At 37.7% G+C, this 20,065-nt stretch overlaps 1 protein-coding gene across 2 annotated transcripts in view; it reads left to right on the top strand.

Moving 5' to 3' along the window:
- Positions 1 to 20,065, top strand: part of Scaper (S-phase cyclin A associated protein in the ER) — a 351,295-nt gene that overhangs the window by 145,674 nt on the left and 185,556 nt on the right. For both annotated transcript variants that reach the window (XM_055621927.1, XM_055621926.1), the window contains 2 exons: positions 1,768 to 1,904; positions 8,136 to 8,201. In XM_055621927.1, coding sequence (XP_055477902.1) covers positions 1,768 to 1,904; positions 8,136 to 8,201 — 203 coding nt within the window. The remainder of the gene's footprint in view (positions 1 to 1,767; positions 1,905 to 8,135; positions 8,202 to 20,065) is intronic.

Here is a 20,065-nt window from a genome sequence, read left to right as displayed (position 1 = left end):
CAAAGGTGCATGCACACTGCACACATACAACACACATGCAGGAAAAGTTGTACAAGTCTAATTAGAAATTGAGGTACAAGTTGAAGGGTTATTTTGGTTATACAGATGTCACTCAATGATGGGTTAAGCTTGCTGACATTAGTGAGGATTAGTGGGTGAACTTGGAATGGACCTTGGGTTGTATTTGAAAAGAGAATGGATAAGTTTTGCTAATGTATTAGATTGAGCAATTACATAAAAATGGCACAATGTATGGACATGGGGAGCTTAAAAGTTTTATAGGCATGATATTTTGGATTAGGAGGATAATGTGATATCAAGAAGCCTTGTGAGGAAAGATTCTTGGGAAGGAGGAACAGGTCTGTAGGGCAGAGGCTGGAAGAGATATAACTGAGAGTTGGCCTTGATATTGGTTTTCAAACAAGGGCAGTTTGCAGATTGGTTAGTGTTGGTGAGTCCTTTGCTGGTCTCATGAGTTCAAGAGAATTGAGCAGAATCAAAGCAGTAAAGACAGGCTCCACTTGCAGCACATTCTGCATAGGGTAGTCGCTTTAGGAGAACAAGAAAAGGGATTCTTTTGAGATGATTTCAAGGGAAAGAGTTTAAGGGACATAAGTAGAAAGAAAAAATAAAGTGAGAAGAATCAGAGAGATAATGAAGTAAGTTGTGGAGAAGGAATAAGATTTAGTGTACTTTTGGAAGTCTTAGCCTTGACGGAAACATGAGTGTGTATATAGCATAGTGGAGGAAAGACAAAGCGTACTGTCACACAGAGTGGTTGGTAAATTGGTCCTGGGAGTGTATGGGATTTCTCCTCTAAATAATGCTACTCTCCTTAGTTAAAGAAACACTGGCTTCACCTGGGAGATATGGGGAGAGAATAACAAGTGTTTGAGATTTGAAGAAAGGTCTAAAAACAATTTCTAGGAAGATGAGTGTGTAGATAAGGTAATGTACGCATGCTTGACTGTATGTACACTTGAGGTATAATATCTTAAAAAGTGAAAGTAGCTGACACAGTTTCTCCTATAGATACATTACTCTTCTATAGCTATAGGCACAGAATAGTTGGAGAGGGTGGTGTAGAGTTAGCGTTCGTTGTGTAAGTATGAATGAAGAGAAAGGCAAAGGGACTGAGTGCCTGAACTGGAGTAGTTACAGTGAGAAGACCTAAATCTAAGATGATGAGAAAGGAAACAAGCCATTCTGCATTCCAACCAAACCAAAACTGTCTCCAGTGCTACATTCCACTTCCCCTGACATGTGTTTTCTGAGATGACTTCACTTTCTCTCCTTTCTCCCTTTGTCCTACTCTTGTCCAGATGGACACATACAAATATAGCATCTGCTCAGATCCTATTCACACTGAAGGAACAGCAGACATTGTACTGCCTCATTGCAGTCTTCTGTCTTTACCTTCAGTGACTACCTGTCCTGTCTTTCCCTTAGGCTCATACAGGGCATTAGATGGCTAACTGAATACTTACATGGTACGGTCATTTCCTGCATATATTTTCCTTTCCATTTGTCCATATATTCTTAGCATATAGTCCATTTGCTGTTCACCAAAGGTTTAGTGAGTCATGGAAAATCTCAACTAAAACAGATTTTTTTTTTTAGTGTGTTTCAAAGTAATTTAGAAAGCCATTATTGCCTAGGGATTACTGTTATTTTCTTCTTTATAATCTATTCTATTTACTATTCTGTAGTGATCTTGTATTATTTTAAAATATTATCACCGTCGTCATTTCAATGTTTATTTTGCAGGAACATCTGTCTTTGAAAAAGTATGTTGTTGACATTGTGATTGAAAGTACAGCTCCACCAGAGCCAGTGAAGGACGGAGAAGAACGGCAGAAGAATAAGAAAAAAGCAAAAAAGATAAAAGCACGGATGAACTCCAGGTAACATAAATGTCCTTAAATACAAAACAAAAGCCCTTAGGTATGGATCATTTAATTTAATGAAAGAAAAAAAAAAACATTTAAACTTGTTTGCTTCAAAACGCTTTGGAAAAAACACCAGTGAACCAAATTTATAGCCACTTTCTTTGATTGAGAAAGAAAGCTGAGTATTGATCCAAAGCCCTCGCTTTCACCTACTCAAGGGCTCTTCTTATAATTAGACGCCAAGGCCATGCCAAACTTGTGCCTCTTCCAGCCTACAATGGTACATTTAAATATTTGTAAACTAAGCCTATTTTTCTTTCCAACTATTGATTTTTAAATGAAGTATCAAAGAAAATCAATAGCAATCAACAAATAGAAGTCAGCTGGCTGTGGTGTCAAAGCCCATGACAGGGTTTAATTAATTTGGTTGCCTGTCACAACAGGAAAAGTTCAAGAAATATCTTAAAATGGAAAGTGAGTTATCAGACCTGTAGTTTATCATCAGCCTCCAAAGTGACATCTGAGATCAGACAGCTGTGTAGTACATTACCTCACAAGCTTTAAGTGTCACCAAGTGACTGATGGGCTTGTTTGAGGACACAAATACAGTTCTTTCTTAGTTGATACCTTTAGCATTTGAGTCAGAATAATTTTTTTTTATTTATCTATTCACTTTCCATTCTAATCGTAGCCACCTCCCTCTTCTCCCAGTCCCACAATCTCTCCCTCTTCCCCTATCCCCCCTCCCTCAGAAAAGGGGAGTCCACCACCAACCCACCCCAGCACATCAAGTCACATCAGGACTTAGCACATCCTCTTCCTCCATGGCCTGGTCAGGCTGCCCCACCAGGGGGAAGCAATTGAAAAGCATGCAACAGAATCCTTGCCAGAGACAGCCCCCATACTCCCTTACTACGGAACTCACACGAAGACCAAGCTGCCCATCGAGTACATATGTGTGGGGGTCCTACGTCCTGGCCGTGCATGGTCCTTGCTTAGTGCTTCTGTCTCCACAAGCATTCCTGGGCCCAAGTTAGTTGGCTCTGTTGGTTTTCTTGTGGAGTGCCTGTACCCTCCAGGTCCTTCTATACTTTCCCCAACTTTTCCACAAGGCTCCTTGCACTCCTCTACCCAATGTTTGGCTGTGAGTCTCAGCATCTGTTTTGAGCAATGCTGGGTGGGGCCTCTCAGAAGACAGCTATATTAGGCTCCTGTCAGCAAGTATAGTAAAGTGTCCTTAATAGTGTTGGGTTGGCACTGTCCTTTGGAATGGGTCTCAGGTTGGGCCAGGCCATTCCCTCAATCTCTGCTCTATCTTTGTCCCTGAACATCTTATAGGTAGGGTAAATTTTGGGTAGAAGTTTTTGTGGGTGGGTTGTAATTACCCTCTCTCCACTAGGAATCCTCTTTGGTTAAAGAGTGGCCTCTTCAGTCTCCATTAACTCTGTTACTAGGGGTCTCAGTTAGTCACTCCATATTCTCCCAGGAGCTTAACCTATCATAGGTCTCCAACTTGTCTCAGAGATGACCCCACCCATGGTTTCTCTTCTCTCTGCAAGCCCTCTGTCCTCCCATCTCCACTGTCCTCTTCAACTTCATTTCCTTCATCACTGTCTCCTATCCTGTTCCCTCTCTTCAACTACTTCCACTGTCTATTCTATTTCCCCTTCTGAGTGAGTTTTGAGCATCCTCCCTTGAACCCTCCTTGTTACTTAACCCTCTTTGGGTCTGTGAATTGTGATATGGTTATCCAGTACTATATGGCTAATATCTGCTTATAAGTGAGTATATTCCGTGTATGTCTTCCTGGGTCTGGGTTACCTCCCTCAGGATGATCTTTTCTAGTTCTTTCCATTTGCCTGCAGATTTCATGAATTTTTTTTAATAGCTGGATAGTATTTCATTGTGTAAACGTACCACAGTTTCTTTATCCATTTTGCGGTTGAGGGACATCTGGGTTGTTTCTAGTTTCTGGCTATTATGAATAGAGCTGCTATGAACATGGCTGAGCAAACATCCTTGTGGTATGGTGGAACATCTTTTGGGTGTATGCTCAGGAATGGTATAGTTGGTCTTGATGTAGAGCAATTCCCAACTTCCTGAGAAAACACCAAATTGATTTTCAAAGTGGTTGTAAAAGTTGGCACTCCCACTGGCAGTGGAAGAGTGTTCTCCTTTCTCCACATCCTTGCCAGCATGTGCTGTCACTTGAATTTTTTGATCTTAGCTATTCTGACTGGTGTAAAATGGAATCTCAGAGTCATTTTGATTTGCATTTCTCTGATGAGTAATGAATTTGAGCATTTCTTTAAGTGCTTCTCAGCTATTTGAGATTCCTCTGTTGAGAATTTTCTGTTTAGCTCTGTACTACTTTTTTTAATTGTATTATTTTGTTTGTTGGTGTTTAATTTCTTGTGTTCTTTATATGTTTTGGATATTAGCCCTTTGTGAGATGTTGAAGATCTTTTCTCGATCTGTAGGCTGCAGTTTTGTTCTGAGACAGTGTCCTTTGCCTTACAGAAGCCTTTTAGTTTCATAAGATTCCATTTATGAATTGTTGATCTGAAAACCTGAGTTGTTGTTGTTCTGTTCAGGAAGTGGTCTCCTGTGCTGAATGAGCTGAACCTTATCTTTTATTATGAGTGTCTCAAAAGGAGGAGACACTTAGCTTGTGGAATTATTTATAAAAATGTGGAACAAGAATAATGCTGAATGAAGCTCCTCTCTCCATGTGGCTTGGTGTGCTTAGATGGGTTGGGGACTCCCCTTCTCTGAGGAGTAGAGGAGGGGGATGGGGTAGGAGGTATTGAAGGTAGGACTGAGAGGATTGGAGAGAGGAGGTATGATTGGGATATAAAGTGAATAAATAAATTAATTAACTTTTTTTAAAAGCAATAATTCTCAGTGATGTGGTTGTCTGTAGTTCCAAAATCCAAATTGTGGCCCGTCAAGGAATGTGTTTCATCTCAAAGATGTAACTCCAGAGTGTTTTGTTTCTTTGAAAATGAATAGTTAGAAAACAGTAATGTTTCCTGATTTGACTTCACAAAAGAAGGAAGTGCCATGTATTTCTTGTATTCAGCTAAGGATGAGTTTTTATGCAATGAACAGAAAAGGCTTTCTTGAATTTAATATGTGCAGTCACTATATATTTCTTAAAATATTTTCATAGTTTACTTCAGGGTATTACTGGCTTCATCTGAAGTTCCTGCTGAGAGCTTTTGACACTTGGCTCTTGTTATTTGGTTCCGTTTTCTCCTTTGGGTACGCTCCTGCTAAGTTCCGATTTTATATACCCTATACTTGCTGATTACAAATTTTACACCTTTAAGTGAAATTTAATATGCCCAAAATAAACCACTCGTCTCCCTCTGATATCTGCCCTCAACATTGTCTTGTCACTATAAGGAATTCAGCATTTTGTTATCATTGCCCTAGTCAGTCCCTTTTAAGTCACCCTTGACCTCCCACTTGACACAAAGCACATACTCATTCAAATAATGCTCGGTTCAAAATGTCTGCAGGAGCTCAAGCCCGACTAAATCTCAGCGTGGGGAGGAGAGGTACAGAATGGAGCTGGAGAGTTGACTTAGCAGTTAAGAGCACTTAACTGCCTTTTCCGGTGACCCAGGTTTAGTCATGTTACCCACATAGTGGCTATAGCAATCTGTAGCTCCAGTTCCAGGGATCTCTGACGCTGTCGTCTGGCCTCTTTGAGCACCAGCCTTATGCTGGGCGTATATACACACATGCAGGCAGATACTAGTATATACAATAAAAAATAAATAGTTTTTAAAATGTAAACCACCTGCATTGCCCTGCAATACTTGTCCCCTCCCATTCTCTTTGCTTCCATTTCCTTTATACTCTTTCTTCTTTCCTCTTTTCCCCTTTATTTCCTTTTTTTCCTTTTCCTTTCCCCTCCCCTCTTTTCTTCTCTTTCTTTTTCCTTCTGCCTTTTTCTTGCCCATCACTTTTCCAGTGGATATTGAACCCAAAGTTTTATGCATGACAAGTCAGTACAACAGTGAGTTGTTCACAGATGCTTTTATTGTTGTTGTTATTATTATTTATTATTATTATACAGTATCTCACTGTGTGGCTCTAGCTGGCCCTGAATAGCAGTTTTTCTGCCTCTGCTTTCCTGAGTGCTAGGTAAATAGGTGTGCTGGACCATACCTGACTCTTACTATGTCCTTTCAATTATTTACCTACTGCATTGGCCCTTGGCCATCCCTTACATGCTTTCTGTAATTATAGACTGCTTTTTTGTTGTTGTTCTATAAATTTTTATATTCAAAATCATGATCTCTTGCTGCTGCCTCTTACTGAGTACTATTTTTTCTAAGATAATTGGATCATGTAGATAATATCAAAACCTTTGGTCAGTCATCCCTTAATAGGCATTTGAATTGAAGGCTAGTAGGTAGGAAGAGAGGCTTTTGGAGGAGTTGGGGGGGGGGGAGAGAAATATGATCAAAATATATTGTATGAAAAATTTGAATTAAAAAATTTTAAATATAGAAATGAACTATACAGTAGCTTGAATCTTTGTAGAAACAAAAGCAAACACACGACCCAACATTGTAAAGGCAATTATTTAGATAGTTACAGAATTCAGTCTTAGTATATCTTGATTTTTACTCTCTGGTTTTTATGTTTGATTTTAAAGACAATTGTGTACAATAGACTAAAACTGTCAGCGAGCACACTGTGTGTCATTTGCACAGATGATTCACAATATCAGTGGCATCCATGGATTCTACGAAACACAAAATATTTTGAAAAATATTTTTAGAAAATAATTTAGAAAGATATTCTGTATGAGTTGGTCAGTTACCCATTAGTGACATTCCTTATGACAACAATTTAGAAACAGTTTCGGAGGTTTTTATTCATAATGGCACACATATGTTTCCCCCACATGTAAACACATATACACACACACACCACACAGCCATACTCATGAGAGGTGAGGGGACAGAGAATATTGATTTAGCATTCTAAAAAACAATGATGGAGCCCTTAAGAGGCAAAGATGAGAGGACACAGAAAACGATGGCAAATGGTAGAAGAGAGCCTTTCCGTCCTGGAGCTACACGGCGTGTAAGTGCACTAAGCTCCCAGGGAAAGCACATGTTTTCAGAAAGGATATTAAAACGCATCATATCTTCCAGGGGGTCACTTCAGGTTGAGACATGTGACTGTATTTAAGATAAAATGACATACATATTTTGAACAAACAATTCCGTAAAGACAGTAATATAGGTAAAGTAACAGACTTCATGGCAAAAATGTTACAAGATAAAGATAAAGTGATGCCAGCTTTTAATCTTAGAGAGAAGAGAGTTTGTGTTTGTGAGTGTGGGTCTTTGGAGGCCAGAGGGCAATCTCATGTGTTGGTCCTTACCTTCCACCTTGCTAGAGACTGGGTCTCTTGTTCACCACTGTGTGTCTGGCTAGCTGGTCTGCTGGTATGTTGGAATTCTGCCTGAACCTTCCATCTTGCTGAAGGAGCACTGGGTTATAAATTTGTGCTTTTATACCTGGCTTTTCTTGGGATTAAGGACCTGAAATTCAGGTCCTTAACTTTTTGTAGCTCACACCATTGCTCTAGCCCATATTTAACATTGAAGGTAATAGGTTTCTCTTTTGTTTTCAAAAAAAGAAAGAAGAAATGTGTATGTTAACTCAATATTAATCCATTGCTTTAGTGAGACTTTCCTCATGATGGCTGTCACCTCCTGCTCTAGACTAGCTAAAACATAGATAGCAAAGAAGAGGCAGCATGGATTTAAATGGGCCTTAATGTGTAGTCAGAATAAACAACAGGACAGACATTTGAGGGTCAGCTCAGCTCATTTCTAAAGTCAACTTAAATGAAAATTATTTACCTTGTACTTAAGTTTATACTACACATTTCTTGTGGTACAGAGAAAGGTAGTTGCCTCAGTTACTTTGTTGGGATCATACAGCCTTCAAATTTAATCACCACAGTTCTTAACTCCGTCAAGGCTATAAAGTCAGCAGTGCTCTGACTGGGTGAGGTCTGGATCTGATAATGGAGTGTGTGCTTCAGTCTCTGAGGATGGCATTTATGTAATCTAAGAAAGGGATTTTAGAGGTGAGACAGGTTGTCACAGTAACAGTGTGACACTTTACTATGAAAGGAAAACCTGACCTAAAGTTTTGGATCATTAAATAACTGGCTATAAAAAAAAACTAATATTTTTTTTTTCTCTTTAGGGCTAAAGAATATGAAAGTTTAGTAGAAAACAAATGTTCTGGCTCCGATTCACCTTATAAAGCAAAGTGAGTATTTTACCCACATTTTAGTTATATTTCTCCTTTGTTTCTGCTTTTAAAAATAACTGTGTCTGAATTATCATACAGTTACTTGGGAAATTGGGATTCCCTTTTGGGTCCTTAGTCTTGTTAATAAAAACAATTAAGGAATAAGTTTGAGGACATTTTTATTAGAATATGAAAGAAAAACATAAAAAGAGCAGAAATGTTGCAGTATCTGCTCTCTGATTATAATGAAAGTGCCCCAGAAACAGTAACAGAAAGGTAATTGGAAAATTCACAAATACTTGAAGATAAAAAAGATTAAATAACACATGGCTCAGATATAAAGTCTGAGAAGAAAATCTTAAATCTTTTGAAATAAACAAGAAACTTAAATAATACAATCAGAATCTGTGAGATGCAGTGAAAATGCCTACAAGGAAATTAATAGCATTAGATGTACATGTGAGAAAAGAAGGCCTAAAATTAGTTATCTGCACTCCCATCTTCAAATACTATAAAAGAAGAGTGAACTTGAACAGAAGAAAATAAATGATTGAAATTGGAAGAAGTGTAATTTTCAGTGGGAATTGAAATAGATTCTTAGGGGAAGGAGGGAGGTATCCATAAACTCGTGCTTTGGAAAGTATGTGTTCTGTCTCCAGGCTCTGTCTCATCTGTTTAGTGGGTCCAAGAGCCTCTGTTGCATCCACTCTTACTGTTTGATGTTCTGATACCTGGAGAGTGATAGGGAGAACAGTGTACCCTGAAAGCCAGAAGTGTGTTAGTGACTTAGATGGCAGAAGATGGTGGCCTGGTAGAGTACCAATCACTGACATTAGTGTTTCTGTGGAATAGGATGAAAACAGCAGGAAAGCTGTTTGGATGTGATTGATAGTGTAAAGGCAGTTTCCATAGCAAACAGTCACGAGCATATTTTAAAAACCAAAGATTTCAGGAACAGAAACTGAGGGAAAGAGAGATGGTTCCAGTGCATACAGCAAGCCCAGGTGCAGAAGGTAGACACAAACAAAAGAAACAAACTGAGAGCCTCAAAAATGTCCATTGTAATTTAGCTGTGAAGTAACAATCTTACTTGAAGACAAATTGAAACCAGAAATTTGGTGAGCAGAACAAGAAAAGAGATCTTCAGGAGGTATAGCGACAAAAGTGGCTTTGGCCGCAGGCCAAAGAGATGAGGGACCGGTACTGAGAACACAATACTCACCTCATTGCCAAGCAGATTTTCTGTTTTAAAACACAGATGTCCTGAAGTCTGCGGAGCAAAATTATTGAAATTGTAATATTGTTATTTTCCAAACAAAAAAGCTGAGGCCTATATTGCTCCATACTCGGTTGTTATGGCACAGTTTATCTTAGCCATGCTGTGGAATCTGCCTAGCTTCTGTCTCATCATCAAAGGTGATAGAAACAGTGGAGTTTTACTCAACCACGAAATATTAAATAATGATGCTGTGGTAAAATTAATGAAACTAAAGCTCTTTGTTTTAAGTAAAATAAGCCACTACCACAAAGATACCAATGTTTCTTTTTTTTTAAGATTTATTTATTTTATTATGTACACAATGTTATGCACACTTGCACTCCAGAAGAGAACACCAGATCTTAGATGGTTATGAACCACCATGTGGTTGCTGGGAATTGAACTCAGGACCTCTGGGAGAGCAGACAGTGCTCTTAACCTCTGAGCCATCTCGCCAGCCCCCCAATGTTTCTTGTTTGGGAATCCAGTGTGGTGGGGGAGGAAAGGTAAAGGATATGGTGTATCTTTAGGAATTGGGAAGAGAATGATGAACAAGTAGGAGGACAAGAAAGGTAACACAGGGAGTGAATATGATCATAAAGTTTATCATGCCCATGCTTGGAAATGTCACAGTAAAACCCCTTTGTACAATTAGTATACAATAATATATAAAGATAAAATTGACAAACCAGGCTAAGAAAAACTGAAATATAGGATACAGCATAACTAATGTCAAAAAGTCAAATAAGACAACTGTAGAGCTCAAGTTCATTAAAATGTCAATAAAAGCAGTAACTGTTATCCTCTAGTTTGATTACTTCGATGAAAGAGGTTATTTCTCAAAAGGCACAATCTGCCAATTTATACAAGAAAATGCAGAACAGACTTGGGCCTGTGTCCATTAAAGAAATGTCATCAAAAACTAATAGCTTTCCAGGACAGAATATACTGTGTGTCCAAGATCTGCTCACTGGTCATTTGTACCAGCTAATCAAAGAGGAAATGATTCTAATCTGTTTGGAAGTTCTGACTACCTAACTCATTGTCCTAATACTCATATATTAGAAGCAAAAAAAAAAGGGGGGGGAGTACAAAATTTCTTAGAAATACTAAAATCTGAAGTAAACACCATTATTTCTTTTTTCCAGAATATTTTCTACTACTCTGTTTTTTTTAAAGTTTGATTTTTTTAGTCCATTGTATGAATTTTTATGTATGTATCATTTTATTTAATTCTCAATATACTTTTCATTATTTTATTGCTAATATAGTAAGTTTTATATAGATTTAGTAGGTTTTTGTTTGTTGTTTTGGTTTTTTATGTACTTGGAAATTTTTGAATTGTTTTCATTAATTTCTGTGTAGTTAATTTTATTTTTGGTTTCAATCCAAGTTACTTATATTTTTAAAATACTTAGTTAAAGTTTTTTCCTAATAGTGTTAGCTAGTCGTAAATTACATTGTATTTATTGATTTCTGACTTTAAAATTTGGATTTTTCTTCCTTTAATAAGCCAGCCAGCATTATAGCTGTCTGTGTTTAAAAATATATTACTGTTCACTGACTACAAAGTGGTATGTAATATAGCCATAAGGGTAGATGCTTCTCTGTGTGTTCTCCAGTATTTCCATTGTGAAAAATTTCAAGAGTTCTGAACAGCCTGAAAAACTGTATGAATTTTATATATTCTTTAACTATTTTCTGTTCTTGGTTTATTAAATATATCTGTCTTTGCATTCTTTTACCCATTATCAATCCATCAGATTTTGAGGCAGAAAAGTAACATGAATTTATCATTTATATTTCTCTTTCAGTTCCTCAGGATGCATACTATAAATAGAGTCTATGATTTGTGTGGTTTTGTGGTTTGTTTTTTAGATAAAGTTTGCTATAAAAAGTATACAAGTTATGTGTTTTGATAAATGCATGTATGAGTATAACACAAATGCTGTCAAAAGTTAAGAGCAGGCTGTTGCTTCAGGCCCTTCTCCCCTGTCTTTTTCTGTCAGTCTTTGGCATCCAAAAGCAGTCTCTCCTCTGCTGTGACTGGAATCAGCCTTCTCTCATTCAGCCTCATTGCTTAGGATTTCCTGTGTTTCTGTGCTCACCACTTCATTCCTGTCTAGCTGACATGGAGCTGTCAGAATCACTGTTTATCTTCCGCTGGTCTAGAACCCTTGGGCTTTTCACAGGTTGGAAAATGAGTTTGGGCGTTTATTTTTTATTACTCTTGCTAAATATATAGGTGTGGATCCATGGGTCTGCCTGTTTGTATGAGGTTGCAAGAATGCATCAAATCCTTTTCTTAAGACAGTTAACCATTTACATTCCTTCAACAAGATAGGAGTTTTTGTTTCATATTCATAACATTTATTGCACTTTAATTTTAGGCATTCACATGGGTAATATAATGGTATTTCATTATTTTTACTAGAATTTCCCTGATGACTAATGGGACTGTTTATTTGTTCTTATATTTAAAGGTCATTCACATATATTTTTATGGCAAGTATCTGTTTAAGTATTTTGCCAGTTGGCCTGAACTGCCTTATTATTAATGAATTGCATATCTCCATATATTTAGTTAACCAAAGAAAGTTATTTATTATAATTTTTGTATTTATTTTTCACCTATATTAGTTATTCTGTAGACACTGTACCAAATACCTATCAGAAGGCAACTGGAGAGAAGAGGCTTTATCTTGGTTACAGTTGGAGGCTTCAGTCCACCACAGTGATTCCAGTAGCTGCTTACAGCTGTGGGGGCAGGAGGTTGACATCTTGGTAAATCAAGAAACATTTAATGAGACTAAAAGCTTCCATCCCTTCCTGTGCCACTCCCTGGTCCATATCAGGCAAGCAGAATCCACCTCCTCAGAGTCACACAGTGTCTAAGAATACTGCCTCTAGATACAGGCGTGCATTGTGATGCTTAGTTCAGGGATTTGTGGTCGTTGGTCTTTCCCAAGAATTGCTTTGCCATGTGTGAGAAGCCAGGTATGATGGCACATACCTTTAATCCCAACACTTACAGATAGAAGTGGGCAGATCTCACTAATATGAGACTATGCTGATCTACATAGTGAGTTCTACACCAATTATGGTTACAGTGAGACCCTGACTCAAAACAAACAGACCCCAAAATGATTTTTTCATGTACTTACACATTTTTGAGTTATTTTTTATTATTTTCTATGTAATTAATCTTATTTTTGCTTCAATTCAAGTTATTTATAAGTGATTATAAAGTATTTAATAAGTATAAAGGTTTTTCTAATAGTTTTAGTTAATTATAATAATTAGTATATATAATTAAATATATACAACCTCTCAAAGCAGCACCACAAGCTAGGACCCAAATGTTCAAACACTTAAGCCTGTGGTAGTTATTTATATCATTCATTGATTTCTAACTTGAAATTTGACTTTTTTTATTTTATTTTATCTGCATTTTATTACCATCAGAATCCAGGAGTGCATACTACATTCAGACAGGGTACAGGTTGAAAATATTTTAGATTTTTTTGTGAACCTTAAGACTAGGACCTTATAGTTTAAAAAGCCATATATAAAATGTGATATGGCTTTGTTCTAATGAAGTCTAATTTTCACATAATACAGATGAAACTTTATTTTAAAATAGACAGTAACTGGTAGATGGGAACACTAATTTGCCCAACCGTACTTTTAAAATAACTCATAATTAAATGATCTTTATTTTTAAATATATTTCTACTCCTCTAAGATTCCTTATTTCATATTTTAAGCCTTTTTTCTAAGAAGTGTATGTCTACATGGATGTGTGTATGTGTGTATATAACCACAAACATAACAGTTATATTTATTCCTAACTCCATATCCGTAATTTTATCTCTCTTGCTATAAACTCATTTATTTTTTTATTTTTTTTCTTAATTAATTACACCTTATTTACTTTGTATCCTCCCTGTGGTTCCCTCCCTCCTTCCGTCCCAATCCCTCCCTTCCTCCACCCTCTGCATGCATGCTCTTCCCCAAGTCCACTGATAGGGGAGGTCTTCTTTTCCTTCCTTCTGATCCTAGTCAATTATTTCTCATCAGGAGTGGCTGCATTGTCTTCTTCTGTGGCCTGGTAATGTTGCTTCCCCCTCAGGGGGAGGTAATTAAAGAGCAGGCCAACCATTTCATGTCAGAGACAGTTCCTGTTCTTATTACAGTAGAACCCACTTGAATACTGAACTGCCATGGGCTACATCTGTGCAGGGGTCTTAGGTTATCTCCATGCATAGTCCTTGGTTGGAATATCAGTCTCAGGAAAGACCCTGTGCTCAGATTTTTGGATTCTGTTGCTCTCCTTGTGGAGCTCCTGTCCTCTCCAGATCTTACTGTTTCCTACTTCTTTCATAAGATTCCCTGCCCTCTGCCCAAAGGTTGCCCATAAGTCTCAGCATCTACATTGATAGTCTGCAGGGCAGAGCTTTTCAGAGGGCCTCTGTGTCAGGCTCCTGACTTGTTCCCTCTTTTCTCCTTCTTCTGATGTCCAGCCTCTTTGCCTTTCTGGATAGGAATTGAGCATTTTAGCAAGAGTCCTCCCTCTTGATTAGTTTCTTTAGGTGTACAGATTTTAGTAGGTTTATCCTATATTATATGTCTATATGAGTGAGTATATACCGTGTGCATCTTTCTGCTTCTGGGATAGCTCACTCAGGATGATTTTTTCCAGATCCCACCATTTACCTGCAAATTTCATGATTTTCTTGTTTTTTATTGCTGAGTAATATTCCACTGTGTAGATATACCACAATTTGTGCATCCATTCCTCCACTGAGGGCCATCTGGGCTGTTTCCAGCTTCTGACTATTACAAATAAAGCTGCTACAAACATGGTTGAGCAAATGTCCTTATTGTGTTCTTGAGCCTCTTTTGGATATATGCCTAGGAGTGGTATAGCTGGATCTTGAGGAAGCGCTATTCCTAGTTGTCTGAGAAAGCGCCAGATTGCTTTCCAGAGTGGTTGTACAAGTTTACATTCCCACCAGCAGTGGAGGAGGGTTCCCCTTTCTCCACAACCTCTCCAGCATGTCTTGTCTCTAGAGTTTTTGATCTTAGCCATTCTGATGGGTGTAAGATGAAACAACAAAAAAATCAAGTAATCCAATTAAAAAATGGGGAACAGAGCTAAACAGAGAATTCTCTGGAGAGGAATATCAAATGGCAGAGAAACACTTAAAGAAATGCTCAATCTCATTAGCCATCAGGAAAATGCAAATCAAAACTCATTTATTTATAAGAAAAAATTGTAAACAATTTAGTTGACAACATATTTTTCTCCCCATATTTTGTGTACATTTTTAGCTTAGCAGTGACTCATAATCTTCCACTATTAAGTTGCCCAGTATTCCATCTAAAATTGCCATGTATTAGTGTCCCCACCACAGTGTTTTCTCTGGCTGTTCCAGATAGTACTACAGTGTCTATTTGTGTGATGGCTAACTTAATAACACATTAAAGTTATCTGAAGGAAAAGAACCTCAACTGAGAAAATGCCTTCATAAGATTTTAAGACATTTTCTTAATTATTAACTGATAGTGGAGGGTTCAGCCATGTGGGTAGTGCCATCCCTGGGCTGGTGGTCTAGGGTTCTATAAGAAAGCAGGCTGAGGAAACCAGGGGATCAAGCCAGGAAGCAGCACTCCTCCGTGGCCTCTGTGTTAGCTCCTGCCTCCAGGTTCCCGTTCTGCTTGAGTTCTTGTTCTGGTTTCCTTCACTGATGGACCATAATGTGGTCTTGTAAGCCAAATCCTTCCTCTACCGCCTGTTTTTTGGTTATGGTGTTCTTTGATTGCAACAGTAGAAACACTAAAACAGTTTGTTCCATGCCATTATGTGTATGAGTAATTTGGCTGGGCAGGAAAAGAAGCCAGCTTTTTAACTGCAACTATGTGCAGTTACATTTGCACAGCTTCTCTATTTGCTTTATCTTTCCACTTGTGCTATTTTGAATTCATTTGATATTTTGAAAAAGATACCCTATGTCTTCATTTCTCATTGAGTAGTACAAATTATACTCCCTGTCCTAACTAACAGGGAAATTTGTGGCCAAATGTACATTTGTTTTGGTTTTAGGAGTTTGCGCATGGGTTCCACTGGACTTCTACTTCTACCAGTAAGCACAAGCATTTTCCTTTCCCAGTAGGATATTGTTAGGGAGATTTGCATTCTTCAGATACTTTTAAACTCTGTATTCATATTAATAAAATTGTGTATTTCTTCATTAGTTTAAAAACCTTCCTTTAAGAGCTGGAGAAATGGCTCAGAGGTTAAGAGCACTGACTTCCAAAGGTCCTGAGTTAGTTTCCAGCAACCACATGGTGACTCACAACCACCTATAATGAGATCTGGTGCCCTCTTCTGGCCTGCAGGCACACATGCATTACAGAATACTGTATAAATAATAAATAAATACATGTTAAGAAAGAATACTTTATTTTTCAGATTTCAAATTTGTTTTTAATTTACAACATAAAATTCTATCTAGTTACAGATAAATTCAGTAACAGAGTGTTTTTTTTATTATTTCAGTTTTAAATTTTGTTCTAGAACCTTTTAACGTTTCAGTTACATAACTTATGCTAAAGGATGAGTTTTAATTTTTTTCTATTTTGATTACATTTCTACTGTAATTCTTTGAGTGACCCGTTTTCTTCTCATTCCTGGGTTTAGCTTCTGTAGTTTAGATGCCATCCTCAGAATGTCACTTGTGATCATCATGACACGGAACGACAAGTATTACACTTTCCTCTTCCTGTGTAGAAGTTTAAAAACCTAAGCTGTTATAGACTGGTGAGGACTAGTGCTCATGACACACTTGATGTCCTCCCCTTGAATCCTGTGCCTTACATTGCTCCAGATTATCTGTTGTTAGTCTCAAGCACAGGTTTGAAGGCCAGTGGGGCCCTGCTTACATACCAGCCAACTGGTTTTCATTGTTGAATGGTCCCACTCCAGTAGGCAAGCCAGGTCTTTGTATACATTCACATTTGCATATGTGAAGAAAACAAAATCGCATAGACAAGTTCCACATCACTATAGGAAGAGAATGTCCTTGTGGGGGCTATCAAATGTGAGTCTTTGATGTTCTTTAATGTAGCTCTGCTAGAACACTCTGAGAATTCTCTTACTGTTCTCTGTTTTAGTTTCATCTCGTTTTCTTGAGGTCTGTAAAATCAGTTAGAGAATATCTTCCTTGATAATATCTTTAGTTTCATGGCTTTACTTTATATAAACAAGTGGTGGATTTTAAATTCTTCAGTCCTGACTCTTCTCCAAAACTCCATGTTTCCAACTTAATTAGCATTTGACTTTGATGTCTATGTATTTGGTCCCTTTACATAAACATGTATGAAGTGGAAATTCTAATTTTATTTCTCATGCTATTGCTCATTTTAGGCAATGACAAATACATCTTGAAACAGGATGTTAAATCCTTATTTTTTTCACACTTTTTGAAATTCATTAGCAGATTGCCTTTCCCTTCAAAATCTGATCACTGATCATTACCTCTATAATATCTAGGGTTTCTTAAACTTTTTTCACATGTGACTTTTTTCACCAGGAGAATTTTAACAGAGCTATGTGTATGTACGTATATCAAATATAAAGGAAACACTTACCGATGATAAACTGTAAAGAGCTTTAATTTAAAACAATTCTTTGATAAGCATATTATTTTACCATTCATTAAAGATTAAAGCATTTTAATCAATGAGGTGCTTTTTTACATAAAGTATTTAACCTTGGCTGAACATGTGATGTTTAAGGACATAGAGCATCTTCAGCCATTTCCAGAGTTGATTGGTGTTTTTATTTTATAATTCTTCATTCTGAGAACATCAGTTCGAATAAATAAGTAACATGAAATGACAAGAGTTCATATAGGGCCTTTTAACAAAATGTTGGGAATTTTATCTTAATCCAAAGACAAAACTTATTGTACATTTTTTTGTGATATTCAAGTTAGCAATTCAAACAGCTACCACAGAAGGCATCTGAAAGACTCTACCTAACAGTGTTTCAAAACAGATACTAAGCTCATAACCAAACCTTCGGCAGAAGGGGAGTTAGTATGACGTGGAAAGGACAGGAGCTCCACAAGGACCAAATATATCTGGGCACAGGGGTCTTTTCTGAGACTGACACTCCACCAAGGACCATGTATGGATATAACCTAGAACCTCTGCTGGGATGAAGCCCATGGAAACTCAGTAACCAATTGGTTTCCCATAGTAAGGGGAACAGGGACTATTTCTGACAGGAACTCAATGGCAGGCTCTTTGACCTCCCCACTCCCCAAGGGAGGAGCAGCCCTGCTAGGCCACAGAAGAGGACTCTGGAGATACCTGATAAAACAGGGTCAGATGAATGGGGAGGAGGTCGTCCCCAGTCAGTGGACTTGGAAAGGGGCAGGGAGGAGATGAGGGAGGGAGGGTGGGATTGGGAGGGAATAAGGGAGCGGATACACCTGGGATACAGAGTTAATAAAATGTAACTATAATAAAAAAATTAAATTAAAAAAAAGAAAACCAAACATTTAAGCCCAGTAAACTGCAAATATGCTTTAATTTGATACTTCAGTGCTAAGAAATGACATCCACACAATTGTGAATTTTTCATAATTAAAACATTATATTTGTATGAAAGCAAAAAACTTTATATGTATAAAAACACTGCAGTTCAGAACATACAGTAGTCCTGAATCTGTGCCAAGGTTTTTCATGTAATGTTTTCCATTGGTTTAATGTGGCTTGACAAATATGCAGTGCACGTTTGAATATTGTGTGCTCAGAGCCACGCTGCGGTGAGGTTACATGTTGCTAAGTGGGTAAGCACTGGCAGAAACATCTCATATTCACCTAATTTTGAATTAATTTTTGGTTTTTGCATTCAGAAGCCTTTTGCTAGTACCAGTCTTCCTTTTCTGCATGGAGTTAGAACCCAAGGCTCTAGAAGCTGGAGTGGAGCTTACCCTGTTTTCCTTTGTCCTCTGGATTGCTCTGTAGCCCAGTAGTCTTACAGCTTTTACTCTTCCTAATAGTCCATTCCTCATAGGGCAACCAGCAAGAGTGACAGAAGCATACTTTAAAATATTTTCAGTCTTCATTTCAAAATTAAAGGAACACAATTCTTTCAATTCTTGCTTTTGCATAGCTTTCCGTTTTAGACCTGTAGGCAATGTACACATTTTTTTTCCTTAGATCTTGACAACTACTGGATAATTTTTGCTCAGTATTTCTGCAAATGTAAAAATTATATTTTTATAATTATTTACAATTTAATATTTGGAGTAAAAACTGAAAGCTAATAAACTTTAGGTAATCAAGATAACATTAAATAAGGATAAGAATGAGCATTCTTAGCATTTTTTAGAAGTAAAATTAACCAGTTCCCAGAAGGAAGATAATATGTATAAAATGGCTATAAGTAATAATATATATTATAATTTGTAGTATTGATATTTAAAGATTGGACAATGAGTAAATATATTTACCAAAGATTAATTTTTATACCTGTGATAATTTTAGTAATACTGCTCCTCTGAGGCTGTTGTGTCAATGTATGAGGTAAAGGAGATGATGGAGGCTCAAATCCTTGTTCTTTCCAACATTTCTTATTTATAAGCCAGCAATTGTCTTCATTTCTTTACCTATTTTGAACTGGGGCAGGGGGGTAATTGAATGAATGTTCACATTTTTATTGTTTGAGAACTTCATACATGAATGTTATGTTCTGATCAAATCCACCACCCTTTCACTCCTTTTCAATACCTCCCCATCCCCTCCCACCACTTTTCCCTCTCAACTTTTTGTGCTACTCTTTTTTTAGCCTACTGAGTCCATTCAGTACTGGCAGTATATGCGCATGTGAAGGGCCATCTGCTGGAGCATGGGGCCACATCCCTTGAGGAAACTGACTCCCTCTCCCAGCAGACATCAGTTACCAGTTGCTCCTCAATTAGGAATAAAACTTCAGTACCCTCTCTGTAGGGGCTTGAATGAGAATGGCTACAATAGGCTCAAATGTTTGACTACTTGGTCCTTGGGTGGTGGAAGAATGTGAAAAGGATTAGGAGGTGGAAGTGTTTGAGAAGGATTAGGAGGTATGGCCTTCTTGAAGAAGGTGGATCCCCAGGGGTGGGTTTTAGGTTTCAAAAGCCTACACCATTCAATTAGCTCTCTCCCTGGCCCATGTATGTGGATCACATGCAAATCCTTAGGTACTGCTCCAATGCCATGTTTGCCTGCCTGCCATAATGGTCAATTTATTAACCCTCTGGAACTGTGAGCTGCTATGAGTTCTTGTGTGTGACAGCCCTGTTGTACCTGGAAGTCATGTTTGCTGTTGTTGGCCCCTCCCTTTGACTCTTAAAATCTACCCCATCTTCCTGATCAGGCCTTGGGTTGGGAAAAGAATTTTGTTCTTTAGTTTTGATGTAAAGATTGAAGTTATTTTAAAAGTATGCGACTGTTGTTCCTGCTGGTTGCCCTGTGGGGAACAAACTGTGAGGAATTGTAATCTAGTTGTCCCATATAGAGCTCATTATCCCACAGTCTCTAGTTTCTTCATGTTGACAATTTGTGGGTTTCT

The sequence above is a fragment of the Psammomys obesus genome, unplaced genomic scaffold (genome assembly GCF_907164565.1).
Source record: "Psammomys obesus unplaced genomic scaffold, mPsaObe1.curated_primary_1811, whole genome shotgun sequence".
Classification (NCBI taxonomy): Eukaryota; Metazoa; Chordata; class Mammalia; order Rodentia; family Muridae; genus Psammomys; species Psammomys obesus.
Note: the sequence above shows the minus strand (reverse complement) of the source record. Positions and strands in the feature narration are given on the sequence as shown.